The sequence below is a fragment of the Stomoxys calcitrans genome, chromosome 5 (genome assembly GCF_963082655.1).
Source record: "Stomoxys calcitrans chromosome 5, idStoCalc2.1, whole genome shotgun sequence".
Lineage (NCBI taxonomy): Eukaryota > Metazoa > Arthropoda > Insecta > Diptera > Muscidae > Stomoxys > Stomoxys calcitrans.
Window position 1 is genome coordinate 15,175,502 of NC_081556.1, and position 19,842 is coordinate 15,195,343.

At 38.5% G+C, this 19,842-nt stretch overlaps 1 protein-coding gene across 1 annotated transcript; it reads left to right on the top strand.

Annotated features, from left to right (window-relative positions):
* The first annotated feature begins 4,807 nt into the window (after nucleotides 1-4,807).
* On the top strand, nucleotides 4,808-15,325 carry LOC106080705 (protein takeout). The gene is made up of 4 exons (XM_013242180.2): nucleotides 4,808-5,308; nucleotides 14,466-14,703; nucleotides 14,769-14,902; nucleotides 14,967-15,325. The coding sequence occupies exons 1-4, from the start codon at nucleotides 5,239-5,241 to the stop codon at nucleotides 15,269-15,271; spliced, it is 747 nt and encodes a 248-aa protein (XP_013097634.2). The 5' UTR covers nucleotides 4,808-5,238; the 3' UTR covers nucleotides 15,272-15,325.
* Nucleotides 15,326-19,842: the final 4,517 nt, after the last annotated feature.

Here is a 19,842-nt window from a genome sequence, read left to right on the forward strand (position 1 = left end):
AAATGAAATTTTAATGAATATTGCCTCAAGGGAAGTGTTGATTGTGTTCGCATATAACAGCCCAAATCGTAGGTGTCAAAGGTCATCTGCATGCAGAGCAATAGAACAGTGGCAAATACATAGAAATTTAGCACAATGGCAGTTTGAAACGCAACACTGAAAAGGATGAATGCAAAACCAGGGTCCATTGCCATCTCGCCTGCCAACAAAGAAAATGTTACAATTAACGAATGGTTGGGAACAACGACATTTCATTTAAGCATAAATGCTACAATTAGTGAATGCCACTCGAAGATGTGATGACATTTGATTGATTTTAGACTATACCCAACGTGTGGAGGTACTTAAAAAATCAACAACTTTTTTGTGATTATTTTGAGGATTTTTGTTTGTAAAAAAAAAACTTTCCAAGGGACACAATACAATGCCTTGACAATTGATGGACATGTAATGTTGGCTATCGATAAATTGCATAGCAATTGTTTTAGAAAACCACAAAAATTGAATATGGTGGATGGAAGTTGTGTCAAATATTTGGTGGTGGTGGTGGTGGTTGTTTGCCTTGTTAACATGCATATAAAAATAATCCAAACTCCCAATTGTTTGGTTCGTTAGCCAATGAATGTTGCTTCAATGTAGCCAATGCCAAACAATTGCCACAAATTTGATAAGCTGCCAAGGAAGGGAAGCGGCCATCAAAACCCCCCTTGAATGAATATTTTAGAATTTATCAATCTTTTCTTATCGCAAGGGCTAGGGGGTCTGTTTTTTTACTTTGGATGTCACTTTGGTCCTTGGCCATATTTGATATGTTCATACTGGTACAAAGCATGGACTTTAACTAGCCTTGATGACAACTTGACATGTTGTATGAGTTGTCCTATGTATTGGGATGCATGAGGAGTTTTCATTTGGCCATTTTTGAAAAAACAAAAGAATTTGTTTATTTTATTATTTTCCTGTGGTATGATGTTTGAATGTAATGACTTTTCCTCTAGCTTGGAACATCATCAGCGGAATGCCAAGGAAAAACACTACACAAAACTGATACAAATTTTCTATTCAAATTCTATGTTTGATTGTCATTTTTGGGGTTCATTATCAAAACTTTAGAGATTCATCAGTCAATTTGCTATAGGCGGTGAGTTGCAGGAGTAGGACATAGGATGATGGAAAAGTTTCCTTTTATATATTCAATAAAAATAAATGCGGTATTTATTTGGTCAATAGAGGTTGAAATAAAATTTACATACACATAAATTATACATTCACAATTAAATTGGGAAGAGATTGTATTGGGTTGCCCAAAAAGTAATTGCGGATTTTTCATATAGTCGGCGTTGACAAATATTTTCACAGCTTGTGACTCTGTAATTGCATTCTTTCCTCTGTCAGTTATCAGCTGCTACTTTTAGCTTGCTTTAGAAAAAAAGTGTAAAAAAAGTATATTTGATTAGAGTTAATTCTAAGTTTTATTAAAACTGCATTTACTTTCTTTTAAAAAATCCGCAATTACTTTTTGGGTAACTCAATATTTAGGTTTGATTTTTGTGGATATATGACCTTGCTGAAATTTCTTTGCCACTCACTTTTTAAGGTAGTAAAACATTGGCAAGGAGTGTTCAAAGAACTTTTTTTTTACCAAACGCTGAACTGCTTTGAAATCTTGGGGTTGCTGAATTTACAGTTCACTGAGCTCGATGTATGGAACTGCTCCACCAAAGTTGCCCCAAAGGGCACTGTGATAACTCGAAATGCTTAATGAGGTTTGATATGGCCATACTTATATTGAGAAAGTTGGGGAGGGTTTCAGACTCAGAATGGTACCGAGATTGATTTGAACATTTCTAGAAGAATATTCCCCGGCCGACACGGGATAACTAGCCTAGCTGGAACTTTGAGCTCTGAATTGTGTGGTATCCATCGTTACCCCGGGAAGCTTAGCTGTAAGCTACCGGGCGCGTCCACAGGTTGCGGATGGTGGAAAGCTCCGTTTTTATGCGGAGTAGCTGCAAATGGAGGCCACCGTAGCGCAGAGCTTAGCATGACGCTGAACGCCTGAGATCGAATCCTAGCGAAACTATCGGAAAAAATTTTCAGCGGTGCTTTTCCCCCTACAAATGCTGGCAACATTTGTGAGGTACTATGTAAAACTTCTCTTCAAAGAGCTGTCGCACTGCGGCACGCCGTTCGGACTCGGCTATAAAAAGGAGACCCCTTATCATTGAGCTTAAGCTTGAATCGGACTGCACTCATTGATAGGTGAGAAGTTTGCCCCTGTTCCTTAGTGAAATGTTAATTGTTTTTTTTTTTTTAATTGGATTTTCCCCGTCCTACCGACCGTTTGGCTGTTCCACAATGTTGCATGCGCATTTGTAGCCCACTCCCTTAACTCGGTCTGCGTCGACCCGAAAGGCTTTGGGTTAACCAAGTTTATTGACAGCAGTGCTGTGGCCTTCACCGCCAAATCGTCTGCCCTTTCATTTCACCTTACTCCGTTATGGCCCGGCACCCAAACGATGCGGATTTTGCCATCCTCAGAGAAGGCGTTAATCCCCTTCTTACACAGCAAGACTGTTCCCGATCTTACCCTCCTGGTTGTTATTGCCATTATGGCAAGTTCACTGTCGGTAAAGATGTTTATACTCGACGTCCTCGCGTTAACACCGCACCACTTCACGCATTCCGTGATCGCCTGGATCTCCGCCTGCAGGACCGCATTATGGTCAGGCTATCTAAACCAGGTCTCAGTCCCTGGGTTCTCAATGTAAACCCCCACGCCCACTCTGTCCTCTGGCTTTAATCCATCCGTGTAAAATGATCTTGCAGATGGCAATACTAGGGTTCCGTCAATCTAAGACTGTGCCGATGGCAGCAGTGCCTCGCACTCGTCTTCAAGATTCATCTCAGGTATCCGATCGGAAACCTCTTCCCTTCCTTCCAGGTTTCCTATAGTCGCCTCTATTATACCGCGATGGTATGAGCTGCTCCCAATCTCAATCAATTCCCCCATCGCCTTAAGTCTCATAGCCGTAGTGGCTGCCTCACACTTAATTTGTATGTGAATGGGTCGGATATCTAGAATAGTCTCCAGTGCCCTAGTGGGCGTGGTCCTCATCGCTCCGCCTATGCCAAGACAACATGTTCACTGAACCTGTTGTATATAAAAAAAAAAACTAATGGCAAATAACCAATGGCCAATATTAGCGTCTGTTTCTAGGTTAGGGCGGCTGGAGACGAGCTTCGAATCTTGAGGCAAGCGGCTCGCAACAACGAGGGATACATGTGCAATCCCACAAAAGCCCTTGCGGTTGGGCGCTTGGCCAGTAACCCGCCTCCGGAAAACTATGAGAAACAAAGGAATAATAAAAACTGACCCCCCAAACGTTGAAGACCCACGCAAACGAAAAAAGGATCACGATTTGCGGATCTGCACCTGAAATGTCCTCACTCTTTATAGAATATTGCAGTATACGCGATGGCCGACGTATAAGAGAAGCATTAGGCAGATATTACCGCCTTACAGGTAGTGCCATGAACTGGGAATGGCTTCACTACAACACCAAAGGGTGACGAACTAGACTATAGCTGCCATAAATCGAGGCATGAATTTGGGTGTGGGTTTGTGGGTTGTCGGAGACTGAAACACCTTGTCTCCAGCTTTACTCCGGTGGATTAGAGACTAGCCACAATCCGCAATGCAAATGTTTGCAAATTTCGTCCATGAATATTCCACAAAGGAATAGAGGCAAACTTCTCACATAACAATGAGTGCTGTTCGATTCAAGTTTTAAGCTCTATGATAGGGGGCCTCCTTTTTATAGCAGAGTCGGAACGGCGTGCTGCAGTGCGACACCTCTTTGGAGCATCAGCCAGCATCAGGAGGGGAAAACCACCGCTGAAAATTTTTTCTGATGGTCTCGCCAGGATTCGAAACCAGGCATTCAGCGTCATAGGCGGACATGCTAACCTCTGTGCTACAGTGGCCTCCTCCGCATAAAAGCCAAATTCTTCAACATCAGCCTTATTTATGTCCATGCCACGTCGGAAGACAAGTACGAGCAGACCAAGGATATTTTGTACGAACGCCTAGAGAGAGAATATGATTGCTGCCCAGCCCATGATATTAAAATCGTTCTGGAAGATTTTAATGCGAAGATAGGCAATGAAGACATTTTTGGTCCAACAGTCGGAAAGTTTAGCCTTTCTTGCAGAAGAAGAAAGAATGCAATTACAGAGTCACAAGCTGTGAAAAAATTTGTCAACGCCGACTATATGAAAAATCCGCAATTACTTTTTGGGCAACCCAATATTTTAGTATGGATTTTCCATGGGTTTCTTCGTAAACTGCATTTTACCATTTGGTTCTGTGTACTTCCTGTATAAGATCATGTATCAAAACCTTTTGGTTTTAGTTTGCTCTATAGCTAAAATTGTAGACCTCATATTATTGTCAGGTGTTTCTTTCTTCTGCGCCAATAGCTCAAGCATTCAGCTTTCGCTTTAGATTGAGTACTCTTTCACCCTTAAGCAGTTACTCAGTCAGAAAATAACACCAAACTTTTAAGTTAACATTGAAAAGCTTTATCTCAAATCTCAATCAGCTGTCTACAGTCATGTTCGTAACTATTGATCTTTTGGCTCTCATATCGCATGGTAATTGAAAAAAGCGTTACTCTGCTATGTGTGTGTATGTGGGAGAGTTTCATATTCATATAGAGCTATGTTTACATTTTTTTTTGTCAGAGGCTTCCTTCTTATATACTTTGGTTTGTGCCAATGGCATTTTCAGTCGTTTTTAGTTTTTTTGTACGCGCAGACTTTGAGTTGTGCCGTTGTGATCAGTTCGATGTGCGGTTCATTTAAAATTTGACCGCTGTTCGGGCAGCACGTAATTCCACCCACCACCCCCACAGTTGTTCATACGCAACGTCGGGTAGTTCATAGACAGTCTATTCTCCATTTGCATGTGCCAACATACATATGTATAGAGTCGCGTTCGAAATAAATGCAAATTTATAATTGAAGTGAAAAAAAAAATTAATCAGAGTACTACACTTATAATTAACGACACAGTTCCATCCTCCCCAACGGTCATTTTCTCTGTTTGGTTTTTGGTGTGTGTGCTTCATCTTTGACCGTGGACTTGTACGAGTCTTTTAAGTTAGTTACGCCAAATTCATTGTCTAAGGCAATTGTCTAAGAAATTAACTTAAACTTGTGCCTCCAAAATCCAAAATGATTACAAAAATCTATAGCACGAGTTTCATATTTGCTCTTTTATTTCAATTTTGCCTGACAAAACTACGTAAGTATCAATGAAATGAACAATGTGAGTGTGTGTGTGTGTGCGTGTACTTATTATATTAATGAGGAAACTTGAAAAATAGATGGCATTCATAACATAATTACAACTTTAATTTTGGAATTTCACCATAAAGAGACAGTTTAATATTAAAAGAGCAAATGCTTCTGCTGGGGTGATGCAAAGCAAGGATTTTAATCGATAATTTGTAGATGCAATGCAAATTTGTCCATGAATATATCATTAAGGGACAGGGGAAAACTTCTCATATATCCGTCCGTCTGTCGAAATCACGATAGCGGTCGAATGTGCATAGTACCTTGTAGAATTCTTAGATGTCCTCCAGGACCATTGGTCATAATCCTGCCCAGAATATTTTTTTTATAAATTTTTCATTTTTCTCAGTACTACGGTAATAGATATTTTAAATTTGGTGTTTTTGATTCAAAGCATTGATATTTTACTCCAAATTTTGTTATGGTTTATTTTTCTTTTTTACAAATATTTGCAAAAATTGAAAAAAAAGTAAGAAATTTAATTAATTTCTCTTGTTTTTTGGTTCTGTTAAGTATTTACAGAGCTCTACTAACACCTCAGTGGATCTCTGCTAATACTTCTGTTACTCTCTCTCGCACTCTGTTAACAAAGCGGTTTGTGTCTCTGCTAGTTAAATTCGGAATTTATCTTCACGCACATAGCGGTCGAACGCGTAAAGCTAGCCGCTTAAAATTTCGCACAGATACTTAGTATTGATGTAGGTCGTTGAGGATTGCAAATAGGCCATATCGGTTCAGATTTAGATATAGCTCCCATATAAACCGATCTACCGATTTGACTTCTTGAGCCCCTGGAATGCGCAATTTTTGTCCGATTTGGCTAAAATTTTGCATGTGCTGTTATGTCATGACTTCCAACAACTGTGCCAAATACGGTCCAAATTAGTTTAAAAACAGATATAGCTCTCATGTAAAGCGATCTCTCTATCATCATTGTTCGGTTCCTAAAATGCTTTAATATTTGTTGATTTGACAGAAGTTTGGTATGTAGAATAAAATTATGGCCTTCAACTAAATTTATTTTGTATAAATTTTTAGCAGAATCCGAATCCGCAGAGTCCGAACTTGGCACGCTTTTACTTATAAAAGAAAATAAGAAAATTTTTAGTTAGGAATTCCTAGCTACTCACAAAATCCTCAATTGTTTTCCATGCCATTACCGTAAGTTGCTTGATGTCTAGTATTGTGTTTCCACCTAAGTACCGGTGTCTTTTAGCCGCGAAAATCGGGCAATGACATAGCAAATGCCCCAACGTCTCATCATCTTCCCCGCATGTCCTATACATTCCATCACTTGCCGCACCGATTTTGCATAATTGAGCTCGTAGTCCTAAGTGTCCCGTTATGATATACTGACCTCCTTTTTACTTCCCTTCAGTAATAGCCTCGTCCTCTCACGAAGCTATCCTAACCGACTTACACTAATAAAAAATGAGATGGTACAGTTTGGTCCCCGGTAAAAATAGGGTACTTCGTTTAATGATATCCACCAAGGGGGCGGACTTTCCTCCAAGCCCCAATTTTCAAAAACGCCAGATGAAAAACGGAGATGGGTGCTTCGATTTAAGTGAAAATGCGTATGCCCCCTTATGCCAACCCAAAAACATAAAATTCGTATAAAGGGTGATTTTTATACCCTCCACCATAGGATGGGGGGTATACTAATTTCGTCATTCTGTTTGTAACTACTCGAAATATTCGTCGGAGACCCCATAAAGTATATATATTCTTGATCGTCGCGACATTTTATGTCGATCTAGCCATGTCCGTCCATCCGTCTGTCCGTCCGTCCGTCTGTCTGTCGAAAGCACGCTAACTTCTGAAGGAGTAAAGCTAGCTCGGTTGGTAATGTAAATGGGCCATATCGGTCCATGTTTTGATATAGCAGCCATATAAACCGATCTTGGGTCTTGACTTCTTGAGCCTCTAGAGTGCGCAATTCATATCCGATTGGGATGAAATTTTGCACGTCGTGTTTTGTTATGATATCCAACAACTGTGCCAAGTATGGTTAAAATCGGTTCATAACCTGATATAGCTGTCATGTTAACCAATCTTGGGTCTTGACTTCTTGAGCCACTAGAGGGCGCTATTCTCATCCGATTTGAATTTTGCATAAGGTGTTTTGTTATGACTTCCAATAATTGTGCTAAGTATGGTTTAAATCGGTCCATGTTTTGATATATTTAGCTGCTATATAAACTGATCTTAGATCTTGACTTCTCGAGGCACTAGAGGGCGCAATTCTTATCCGATTTGGCTGAAATTTTGCATGAAGTTGTTTGATACGACTTCCAACAACTGTGTTAGGTATGTTTCAAATCGGTCCATAACTTGATATAGCTGCCATGTAAAGCGATCTTGGAACTTGACTTCTTAAGCCTCTAGAGGCCGCAATTTTTATTCGATTTGAAACATATATATGGGAGCTATATTTAAAACTGAACCGATTTCGATAAAATTATGCAAATATGTTGGAACATTAAAAAATAAAGTCTTGTGCAAAATTTTGTAAAGATCGGAACAAAATTATGGCTACTATAGCCTTAAAAGGTCGTATCGGATGAAATATATATATGGGAGCTATACCTAAATCTGAACCGATTTCGTTCAAAATCATTAGCGTTGGTCCTTGGACCAAAAAAGTGACTTATGCAAAATTTTATGATAATCCGACAACAAATACGAACTGTTCCTAGATAACAAAAATAGCGAATATCGAAAGAAGTTTTTAGTTCGCCGGGCCGAATCTTATTTACCCTCCACCGTGGATAGCATTTGTTGAGTTCTTTGCGCGGTATGTCTTTTTAGGCAAACAAAGAATAATGAATAAGAACTGTTATGCTATTGGAGTCCGATTCGGATTGAATGTTGGAGACCATAGTAGAAGTCATTGTGTATTTCAGTCCATTCGGATAAGAATTGCGCCTTGCAGAAGCGACCAAGAAGCAAATTCGGGAGATCGGTTTATATGGAGGCTATAGACCGATTCAGACCATATTGGAGGTCACGTACTGGCAAATCGGTTGAGAAGTGAGCCCTCTAGAGGCTCAAGAAATCAAGATCCCAGACCGGTTTAAACGGCAGCTATATCGGGTTATGTACCGATTTGCGCCATACTTAGCACAGTTGTTGGAAGTCATAACAAAACACGTTATGGAAAATTTCAGCCAAATCGGATGAGAATTGCGCCCTCTAGCGGTTCAAGAAGTCAAGATCCAAGGGCGGTTTATATGGCAGCTTTTCCAGGTTATGAACCGATTTAAACCATACTTAGCACAGCTGTTGGAAGTGATACCAAAACACCACGTGCAATATTTCAGTTAAATCGGACGAGAATTGCGCCCTTTATAGGCTCAAGAAATCAAGACCCAAAATCGGTTTATATGGCAACTATATCAAAACATTGACCGATTTGGCTCATTTAAAATCCCAACCGACCTACACTAATAAAAAGTATTTGTGCAAAACTTCAAGCGCCTAGCTTTACTCTTTCGAAAGTAAGCATTCTTTCGATAGATAGACGGACGGACTTGGCAAGATCGACTTAAAATATCCGGACGATCAAGAACATATATACTTTATGGGGTCTTAGACGCATATTTCGAGGTGATACAAACTGATTGACGAAATTAGTATACCCCCATCCTATGGTGTAGGGTATACAAGTTTTGAAGTCGAGAGGATCAACCCGGCCTAATTTGTTTACTTTATGCGGTCTTAGACGAATATTTCTGTTACAAACTTAATGACAAAATTAGTATACCCCCATACTATGGTGGTTGCTATAAATTGGAGTGTTGCGCTTTGTTTGTTTGTTCCGAATAAACTCAAAAACGGCAGAATCGACTTTCAAGAAATTTTAGCAGATGGTACAGTTTGGCCCCCGGTGAAAATAGGGTACTTCATTTTGTGATATCCACGAAGGGAGTGGATTTCCCCCTTAGCTTTAATTTTCAAAAACGCCAGATCTCGGTGATGGTTGCATCGATTTAAGGAAAATTTTGTATGCCCCCTTATGGGAATCCAACAACACAAAATTGATATAAAACTTCATGGTCAAATAACCGTGGGGGACGCCCTACCCAAAACCCACCCAAACAGACATGCTTACCGATTGGAACAATATGGGTATCAAATGAAAGGTATTTAAGAGTAGTGTACGAACTTGATATAAAAAATTGACTCCAAAGGTCGAGGGGCCCGGCCCATCCCCAAAAAGCGTCCAAAAATGACATGTTTACCAATTGGGGCAATATGGGTATCAAATGAAAGATAATTAGAAGTAGAATACGAAACTTATGTATATATACTTACATAAGGGATTCTAATGAAAGCTATTTGAGAATTAGGGAGGAACAGACTTTAATCTCTTAATATCGGAAGGGGGCGGACCCTCCCCCGTTACCCAAACGCTACCCAATACTTTAATTGGACCGATAAAGACAATATGGGTATCAAATGAAAGGCATTGGAGAGTAGAATGCCAATATGGTATTAAAAACGCGTCCAAAAACCCAGGAAGTCGCCCTAACCCCAAAACTCCTCCAAGCAGACAAATTGAACGTTCATATTAATATGGGACTCAAATGAAAGGTATTCGGGAGTAGATTTCGAATCAGGCATACAAAATCAAATTGAAGTATAGAGGGTCACACCAACCCCCCCAAAACGCTCCTAATGGGAATATTAACCAATTATGACTATACTGGAATCGGTTTGTTTGTTTATTCCGTATAGACTCAAAAACGGCTGAACCGATTTTCTTAAAATGTTCACAGATTGTATAGCTTAGTCTGGAAGGAAACATAGGCTATAAAATTTTTTTGATATCGGTGGACCCTCGGGGGAGCGGCCGCCCCCATCTGAAAACACCACCCAAAAAAAAAGTTGGCCAATAGGCACAATATGGATATCAAATGAAAGGTATTAGAGACTAGAAAACGAATATCGTATTAAAATTTTGGGTCCAAGTACCCAGCGGGCCGAGCCAACCCCAAAACTCATCGAAACAGATATATTCGACGTTCATGTCAATATGGGACTGAAATAAAAAGTATTTGGCAGTAGATTACATAGATGACATATAAAATTAGGTCCAAGTAATGGCAGGACGCCCAGCCCCAAAACACCCCCAAATGAGCACATTAGCCGACCATGGCAAAAAGGAACTCAAATGAAATGTATTTGGGAGTAGATTATGAATATGACATTAAAATAAACCGTTCAACAGGTTAGCCAATCACAATAATATGTCGAATTTTTATTATTGGGATCAAAATGGGAAAACATAGTAGCTATGCTTTTCCATTTTTACTAAAATAAATCTCGCTTATAGCGTGGACAGTCTAATGGTTATCTAAGGATTGACCCAGAATAAGAATTATGCCTGATTTGGTTTTTTATACTTTATATTTATTTTGTCTCTTATTATAACATTGAAAGCGAATCTCTTTCCATACTCAGTGCCATATTTCCATACAAGTTTTGTGATTGTTGATTCTTTTCTAGTAATTTCGCATAAAATCCAACATTGGCCGATAGCCTTGCATTGTGAAACGTGCTCTGCTTATAAACTTTAAACAAATTTTAAAATAAAAGACTTGCGAGTACATTTTAGTTTACAATTTTAAGCCATTCTGTAGACAGTTTTGGGCCAACTATAAGTCATTTCATGCTTGTCGGCATACCTATTAAAAATTCAAAACACATTTATTGTCACACGTTTAAAAATCAATAAAGGTTATTGGCGCTTTAATATGAAACAAAATATATATTGGTGGTAAACATTAAATCTGAAATGAAATACCATTGCCAAGTATATTTGGTAATAAAAGACTTTTGTTATAACTTTGTGTTACTCATTCATTTTCTGAAGACCAACAAATCTATAGGGGCTTTCCCAAAAAAGACGTCTTTTTCAAACTAAAAACCATATTTTGCAGTTTTACATGGCTGAACAAATTTTTATCCTAATTTTAATGATTTGATTCAAAGATCACAAACTTAATTTAAAGATGACCAATTTTCCATAATTTTAAGGAAACAGTTTCTTTGGTCAAAGATTTTTACTCAATTTAAAGGATAATTAATCTTAGATATTAGTTTTAATGGACCCGTAAACTTGTGACTTGTTATTAAAGATACAAATCTTTGAATGAAGGTAAAAATGTCGTTGAAGGATTGGAAACTGACTTTGGCCAAGGACAATGTTATAACATAGTTAAATACACAGAATTGTCTTACAAATATCGGGTTGCCCAAAAAGTAATTGCGGATTTTTCATATAGTCGGCGTTGACAAATTTTTTCACAGCTTGTGACTCTATAATTGCATTCTTTCTTCTGTCAGTTATCAGCTGTTACTTTTAGCTTGCTTTAGAAAAAAAGTTTAAAAAAAGTATATTTGATTAAAGTTCATTCTAAGTTTTATTAAAAATGCATTTACTTTCTTTAAAAAAATCCGCAATTACTTTTTGGGCAACCCAATAGTAGCGTTTTTAAATGTTGAATTTTTATACCGACCACCGAAGGATGGGGGTATATTCATTGTGTCATTCCATTTGAAACACAACGAAATATGCATTTTTCTGATCGTCGTAAAAATCTAGAACGTTTTTGCCATGTCTGTCTTAGAAATCACGCTACAGTCTTTAAGAATAGAGATACAGAGCTGAAACTTTGCACAAATTCTTTTTTTGTCCATAGGCAGGATATCTTCGAAGATGGGATATATGTAGACCGATCTGTCGATTTAAGGTCTTAGGCCCATTAAAACTACATTTATAAACCGTTTTGCTAGAGTTTGGGACAGTGAGCAAAGATAGGCCACTTGACATCCTTCTTAAATTTGGTTTCGATTGGTTCAGATTTGGATATAGCTGCCATATAGACCGATCGCTCGATTTAGGGATTTGGGTCCATAAAAGGCGCATTTATTGTTCGATATCGTCAAAATTTGGGAAAAGTGAATTGTGTTAACCCCTTCAATATCCTTTTTTTAAATTGGCCATGATCGGTGAGGATTTGGATATAGCTGCCATATAGACCGATCTCTAGATTTAAATTATTGGCCCCATGATAGGCGCATTTATTATCCGATTTCGCTGAAATTGAAGACAGTGGCTTATATTAGGCTTTTCCACATCCATGTCCTATATGATTCAGATAGGTCTTTATTGGATATAGCTGCCAAAAAGACTAATATTTTGTTGTACAAAATTGATCACTGAGTTGTATTTACTAGACCACTCAATGTCCGTGCCGAATTTGGTCCAAATCGGACCATATTTTGATATAGCTATTATGGGTGCATGAATAATGCATTTTTCACCGGATTATGACGAAACGTGGTTAACATATATATCCGAAGTGGTGGGTATCCATTAATGCTTTTGTACTTATTTTAAGTAAACATAGAAAATTTAAAACAAGTAAAAGCGTGCTAAGTTTGACCGGGCCGAATCTTATATACCCTCCACCATGGATCGCATTTGTCGAGTTCTTTGCGCGGTATCTCTTTTTAGGCAAACAAAATGTGAATTTAAAGAAGTGCTATGCTATTAGAGCTATATCAAGTTATGGTCTGATTCAGACTAATTGAATTAAATGTTGGAAAACATTGTGGAAGTCATAATATTTGTGCCCTTTGGGGGTTCAAGAAGTAAAATCTGAAGATCGATTTATATGGGACCTGTATCATGCTGTAGACCGATTCAGACCATATTTGACACATATGTTGAAGCTCATGCAAAGGCCGTTGTACAAAATTTCAGCCAAATCATTTAGTGATTACTCCCTCTAAGGCTCAAAAATTCAAAATCCCAGACTTTTTTATATGGCAGCTATATCAGATTGTGGAACTATTTAAGTCACACTTAGCACAGTTGTGTGAAGGCATTACAAAACACGCCATGTAATCCCATGGAAGCCGGTTGTACGTACCGTATTGACCCGATGAAGTCCTTCATAGCCAAAACGGACAAAAGTTGCGCCCTCTAGTGGCTCAAGAAGTCAAGATCCAAGAACGGTTTATATGGGAGCTATATCAGGTTATAAGCCGATTTGAATCAAAGCTTGCACAGTTGTGTGACGTCATAACAAAGCACGTCATGCTAAATTTCAGCCAAATCGGATAAGAACTGCGCCCTCTAGAGGTTCAAGAAGTCAAGATCCCAGATCGGTTTATATGACAGCTATATCAGATATAAATCGGTTTAAACCATACTTAGAAAAGTTGTCAAATATCATAACCAAACACTTTATGCAAAATTTCAGCCAAATGGGATAAGAATTGCGCCCTCTAGTGGCTCAAGAAGTCAAGATATGAAACCTGTTTATATGGCAGCTATATCAAAACATGGACCGACATGGCCCATTGATAGAGATGGGGTTCTACCGGATACATACGTCATAACAAAGCACGTCATGCAAAATTTCAGCCAAATCGGATTAGAAATGCGCCCTCTAGAGGTGCAAGAAGTCAAGATACCAGTTCGGTTTATATGACAGCTATATCAGTTATTGTGATGGAGTATTTACCCATTTATACCAGCTTTTGTGTATAAATGGGTAAATACCCAGGTATTTATTCAATTTACTGTGTAAATCCTAACCGACCTACACTAATTAGAAGTATTTGTACAAAATTTTAAGCGGCTAGCTTTACTCCTTCGAAAGTTAGCTTGCTTTCGACAGATGGGTGGACGGACAGACAGATGGACGGACGGACAGCTAGATCGACTTAATATGTCATGACTATCAAGAATGTTTATACTTTATGGGGTTTGTGACGAATATTTCGAGGAGTTACAAACGGAATGACGAAATTAGTATACCCCCAACCTATGGTGTAGGGTAAAAAACGATTTTTTCAAAGAAAAATAATTGACAGCCATTTATGTACTAAAGTGATAATCAATGATCGATCGAAATTCGAAACGGTTGGTTGCTTCCGTTAGTATATAGCAACGAGCAATGAAAAATCTTAAATTTTGAGCCAACTTTGTTTTCTGTATACGTAACCGAAACTTTTTATGGCATGTTCATATTTGCATATTTTTACATTTTTGAATTTGCTCAATAATTGTAGAGAATTTTTTGCAGCTCCCTCCATAGTTCCTTGTCATCGAGATAACCCTGAGTTAGAAAAATGTATTATTGATGCTGTGGAAAATCTAAGGCCTCTGCTGGCAACGGGAGACCTAGGTGAGGGATACCAATCACCCCCGCTGGAACCCCTTTATTTGGATAACATAGAGTTGGGTCGTGGTCGACAATTTGAAGCTGTATTCAGTGAGATGATGGTTAAGGGTGGCAGTAATTTTATAATCAACAAATTATCGTAAGTTAAAAATAATCCAACAAAAAAGGACAATTGTTGCCAAAGTAAATTTTAAATTATTGTAGAGCCAATGCTACCAATCTGTCCTTTGATTTGGTATTGACTCTGCCTAGACTGGATTTTACCGGAAAATATTTCATGAAGCTCAATGTTTTATTGATAAATATACAAGGTCGAGGAAATATGAGAGGATTTTGTGGTAAGTTTTTTTTCAACTTAATGCTGGAGCATTTCCATTAACGTTAGTTTTATTTTTTCTACAGAAAATGCCAAGGCTTTGGTGAAAATTCGTGGTGTTCGTGTCCCCATGCCCGATGGTTTGGAGTATGTCAGATTTACTCGTTTACCCTTAAAAATCAACATCGATGTTTTCAAACTACATTTAGATAATCTCTTCAACGGTGATCGTGTTTTGGGTGAAGTTGGCAACACCATAATCAACGACAATCAAGATTTGTATCTGCAAGAGATTATACCTGGCCTGGAGCGAGGTTTATCAAAGAAATTCTTAGATATTGCCAATATGATGATGGCCAATACAACTTTTGATGAAATGTTTCCTTTGTAGTGGAATTATTTGAGATTTTAGTTGAGATGTTGAAAGTATTATTTTAATTTTAGTTGCTTTAGAGGTATTTTGTTTGAATAAAATTTTATTTTAAGCGAATATTCAAGAAGAATTGAAGGGTATACGTCCAACATCAATCATTGAAGGGTATTAGTATAACATCAATCGAGTTAAATCAATAACACTAGGCACAAGAGTATGACAATATTATGTTGGGAACATAAGACCAAAGGCAATAAAAAGAATATCCTGGAGGCCTTGGCAAAATCCAGGCATATCCTGGTTTTCCTTTATCTCAAATGTTCACACGAACCTCCTTACGGTGTCACATGGATATGGCTACCCAGGTGCCATCTGTTAAAGGTAGTGAGCTAAAATGTGCCACGAGTTCACCTATAGAACGATAAACAAGTAAAAGCTTGCTAAGTTCGGCCTGGTCGAATCTTATATACCCTCCACCATGGATCGCATTTGTCGAGTTCTTTGCGCGGTAACTCTTTATAGGCAAACAAAGAACAATGGACAAGAATTGTTACGCTATTGGAGATATATCAAGTTTTAGTCCGATTCGGACCATAAGTGAACTGAATGTTGAAGACCATAGTAGAAGTCACTGGGTAATATTTCAGTTCATTCGGATAAGAATTGCGCCTTGTAGAGATCGGTTTATATGGGAACTGTATCAGGCTATGTACCGATTAAAACCATATTGGACATGTATGTTGAAGGCTACGAGAGAAGCCGTTGAACAAGATTTCAGAAAAATCGGATAAGAATTGCGCTAGAGGCTAAAGAAGTTAAGATCCCAGATACTTCATGCAAAATTTCTGCCAAATGGGATAAGAATTGCGCACTCTAGTGGCTCAAGAAGTCAAGATCCAAGATTGGTTTATATGGCAGCTACATCAGGTTTTGGATCGATTTTAGCCATACTAAGCACATTTGTTGGAAGTCATAACAAAACACCTCATGCAAAATTTCAGCCAAATCGAATGAAAATTGCGCCCTCTATTGGCTCAAGAAGTCACGATCCTAGATCGGTATATATGGCAGCTATATCATGTTTTGAACCGATTTGAACCATACTTACCACAGTTGTTAAACAAACAAAGTCATAACAAACAACTTCATGCAAAGTTTCAGCCAAATCGGGTGAGAATTGCGCCCTTTAGAGGCCCAAGAAGTCAGGATCCAAGAACGGTTTATATGGCAGCTATATCAACATATGGGCCGATATGACTTATTGATTGATAATAAGATTGAACAGTGGAACCTGTCTCCTTGAGAGGAGAGAATGTATTATTTACAGAAAGCTCAAAATACCTGGGAGTTTTGCTGGACAGGAAATTGAACTTCAAATCCAACATTTTGAAAAGGGCAAGAAAGGCAACTCTTGCCCTATACACCTGCAACAGAGCCATTGGCAAAAGTTGGGGGTTTAGACCGCGCGTCATGCATTGGGTTTGTACTGCAGTTGTCAGACCTAGAATGCAATATGGTGTTGTGGTCTGTTGTGGTCCAAAGCCCACCTACTGCTCAATACTTAACCGGATCCAAAGGATGGCTTATTTGTGCATCAGAGCCGCACTGAGGACGACACCATATGTTGTCAGACCTACAATGCAATATGGTGTTGTGGTTTGGCGGATGGCGCTTCCAAAGCCCACTTACTGCTCAATACTGTATTGGAGAAGTAAAAGTTTGACATTACTGCCATACCGGTACAGGCACAAGACCGAATGCTCGGGAAGGGTTGCACAACAACACCAAGTGGTGACGCACTATGTTATAGCTGGCATGAGACGAGGTATAAATTTGCCTGTGGATTTATGGTTAGTTGGAGAAGGAAACAACTTGTCTCCCTGGTTCAATTCGATGGATGAGAGGTCACCGTGGCGCAGAGGTATGCTTGTCCGCCTATGGCCGAATGCCTGGGTTCAAATATGGGAGCTAAATCTGAATCTGAACCGATATCCATAAAATTCACCAGTAATTTTGAGAGTCAAGAGAAAATCTTTCATGCCAAATTTTATAGCATTATTACTGCAAATCGGACGAACATATATATGGCAGTTATATCCAAATCTGAAACGATTTGTTCTAATTTCAATACGCTTTGTCTCTAGACCGAAACACATGCCTGTACCAAATTTTAAGACGATCGGGTGAAAACTGCGACCTTTGTACACAAATTAACAGACGGACAAATGGACAGACGGAGAGACAGACGGACAGACAGACGGATAGACAGACGAACAGACAGACGGACGGACAGACAGACGGACAGACAGACGGACAGACAGACGGACATACAGATGGACAGGCAGACAGACATAGCTAAATCGAATAAGAAAATAATTCTGAGTCGATCAGTATGCTTATCAATGGGTCCTTCTCTCTTCCTTTTGGGTGTTACCAACAAACGCACTTAGTTATACAATAATACCCTGTACCACAGTAGTGGTGTGGTGTATAAAAATGGCATGACAGTCATGTAAAAACTCCAAAAGAGGTGTCGCACTGCGGCACGCCTTTCGGACTCGGGCGTAAAAGGAGGCCCCTTATCATTGAGCTTTAAGTTGAATCGAACGGCATCCATTGATATGTGAGAAGTTTGCCCTGTTCCTTATGGAATGTTTATGGTCAAATTTGCATTCGCATCCTGGAATAACCCTGTTTGAATGGCCTGAAACATTGAACTTGCACATCTAAACCTTTGAATTTGCAATAGCATTAAATGCTTAGTTTCATTGGGCACAAACACAAGACAAAAATTGTTTCAATTGCCTATCTGATGTCAAGAATGGAAGCAGCTCGAGAAAATTCAACATTCTATGTGCGATAGCGAAAGCTAGGCTTTGTCGGAAACAAGAGAAACATTAATGGTAGGACATAGGAAGACATATGACTGTCTTCAATTATTTGCACTCCCAGTTTCTTCCATTACAACCACATTTAAAATTAATGTCAAAGAATATCATCACTAAGTAAAAATTGTGGTCAAGGTAAATTCTACCCTAAATCCGCTTTTTATATTCTTCTATTTTTAGCTTAACATATCATAAGAGTATCACTGTTCGACTATTATCTACCCCAAAAGATAGCCCTGTGTAATTGTCTATTTGAAGTTTTCATAAATTTTATATTAAATCTTAAAAAACAATACATTGTGACATTAAGTCCATATCTATTTCACATCAAACCATGGCTAGCATATATCTGCATCAAATTTGACATGGTCGCATAATTCCCCACTCATGTAGTTAGGCCTTGCCAGTGATAGCAAATCCAAGTTAAATAGTATTAAAATTTATTTTTAATGGTTCACATAATTGAATTATGAATTCTTGAAGAATCTTTATCGTTTAATGTGATTTAAGAGGGAGGAAAAATATTTAAGGCAATCTATGTAACGTTGATGGGTCTCTGCTTGTGCTGGGCTTTTAAATCACAAGTCAAAGGTTGTTTTATTTAACTTTTTGTTATAGGTCAAATGTCAGATGGACCAAAGGGTATGATATTTTTTAGCAGAATTTTGTGGATATATAAAATTTAGTTCAAAAATTGATTTAGTTTAAAGTAAATAGGAAATAGCCTCTTCGAACCATTCAATATGAAACTAAATTTCAGTTACGGAGGCAGCTCATCATGGTTTTTCTAATATCCTGCTGGAGAAATAGGTATGACACGCTATTCACAAAAGAACCCATGCTGCTCCCCCAGGCCGTCGACATGTACATATATAAGGAATAGTCTATCGATAGCTGTAACTACCGCCTTTGAAAATATCCAAGAAGAATCAGCTGTGATAGCAAAATGTTTGCCATTTTGGTATAGCAAGGTGTTGTTTGCTGAAAATGCAGAAAACATTAGAAGACACTAATACTGCACGTGATTCTTCACGATTGTTCCGAAGAAAGATTCTTCGTAAAATTAATGAACTAATCCCACGGGTTTTGAACAGAAATTAAATATCAAATTTAACTCTCTGGGAAGGCCAATGAAGGAACTCTTGGCCTACACAACCCAAAACCCATTTTTGATCATTACTTCTTCTTGTTATGCTATCGCGTAGAAAATGTACACGAAAGAGGCTTTTGGGTCCCTGATAAATAAAGGATGATTCTTATACCCTCCACCATGGATAGCATTTGTCGAGTTCTTTGCGCGGTATCTCTTTTTAAGCAAACAAAGAATAATGAATAAGAACTGTTATGGTATTGGAGCTATATCAAGTTATAGTCCGATTCGGGTCATAAATCAATTGAATGCTGAACATTGTAAAAGTCATTGTGTAATATTTCAGACCATACGGATAAGAATTGCGCCTTCTAGGCGCTCATGAAGCAAAATCGGGAGATTGGTTTATACGGAAGCTGTATCAAGCTATAGATCGATTCCGAACATATTGTACACGTATGTTAAAGGTCATGGGAGAAGCCGTTGTGCAAAATTTCTGCCACATCGGAAAACGTTAAACTATTCACAATGTAAGTTCCACATAACTGCCACCGTAGCTCAGACGTTAGTAAGTTTGCCTTTGATACTAAATGCCTGGGTTCAAATCCCGG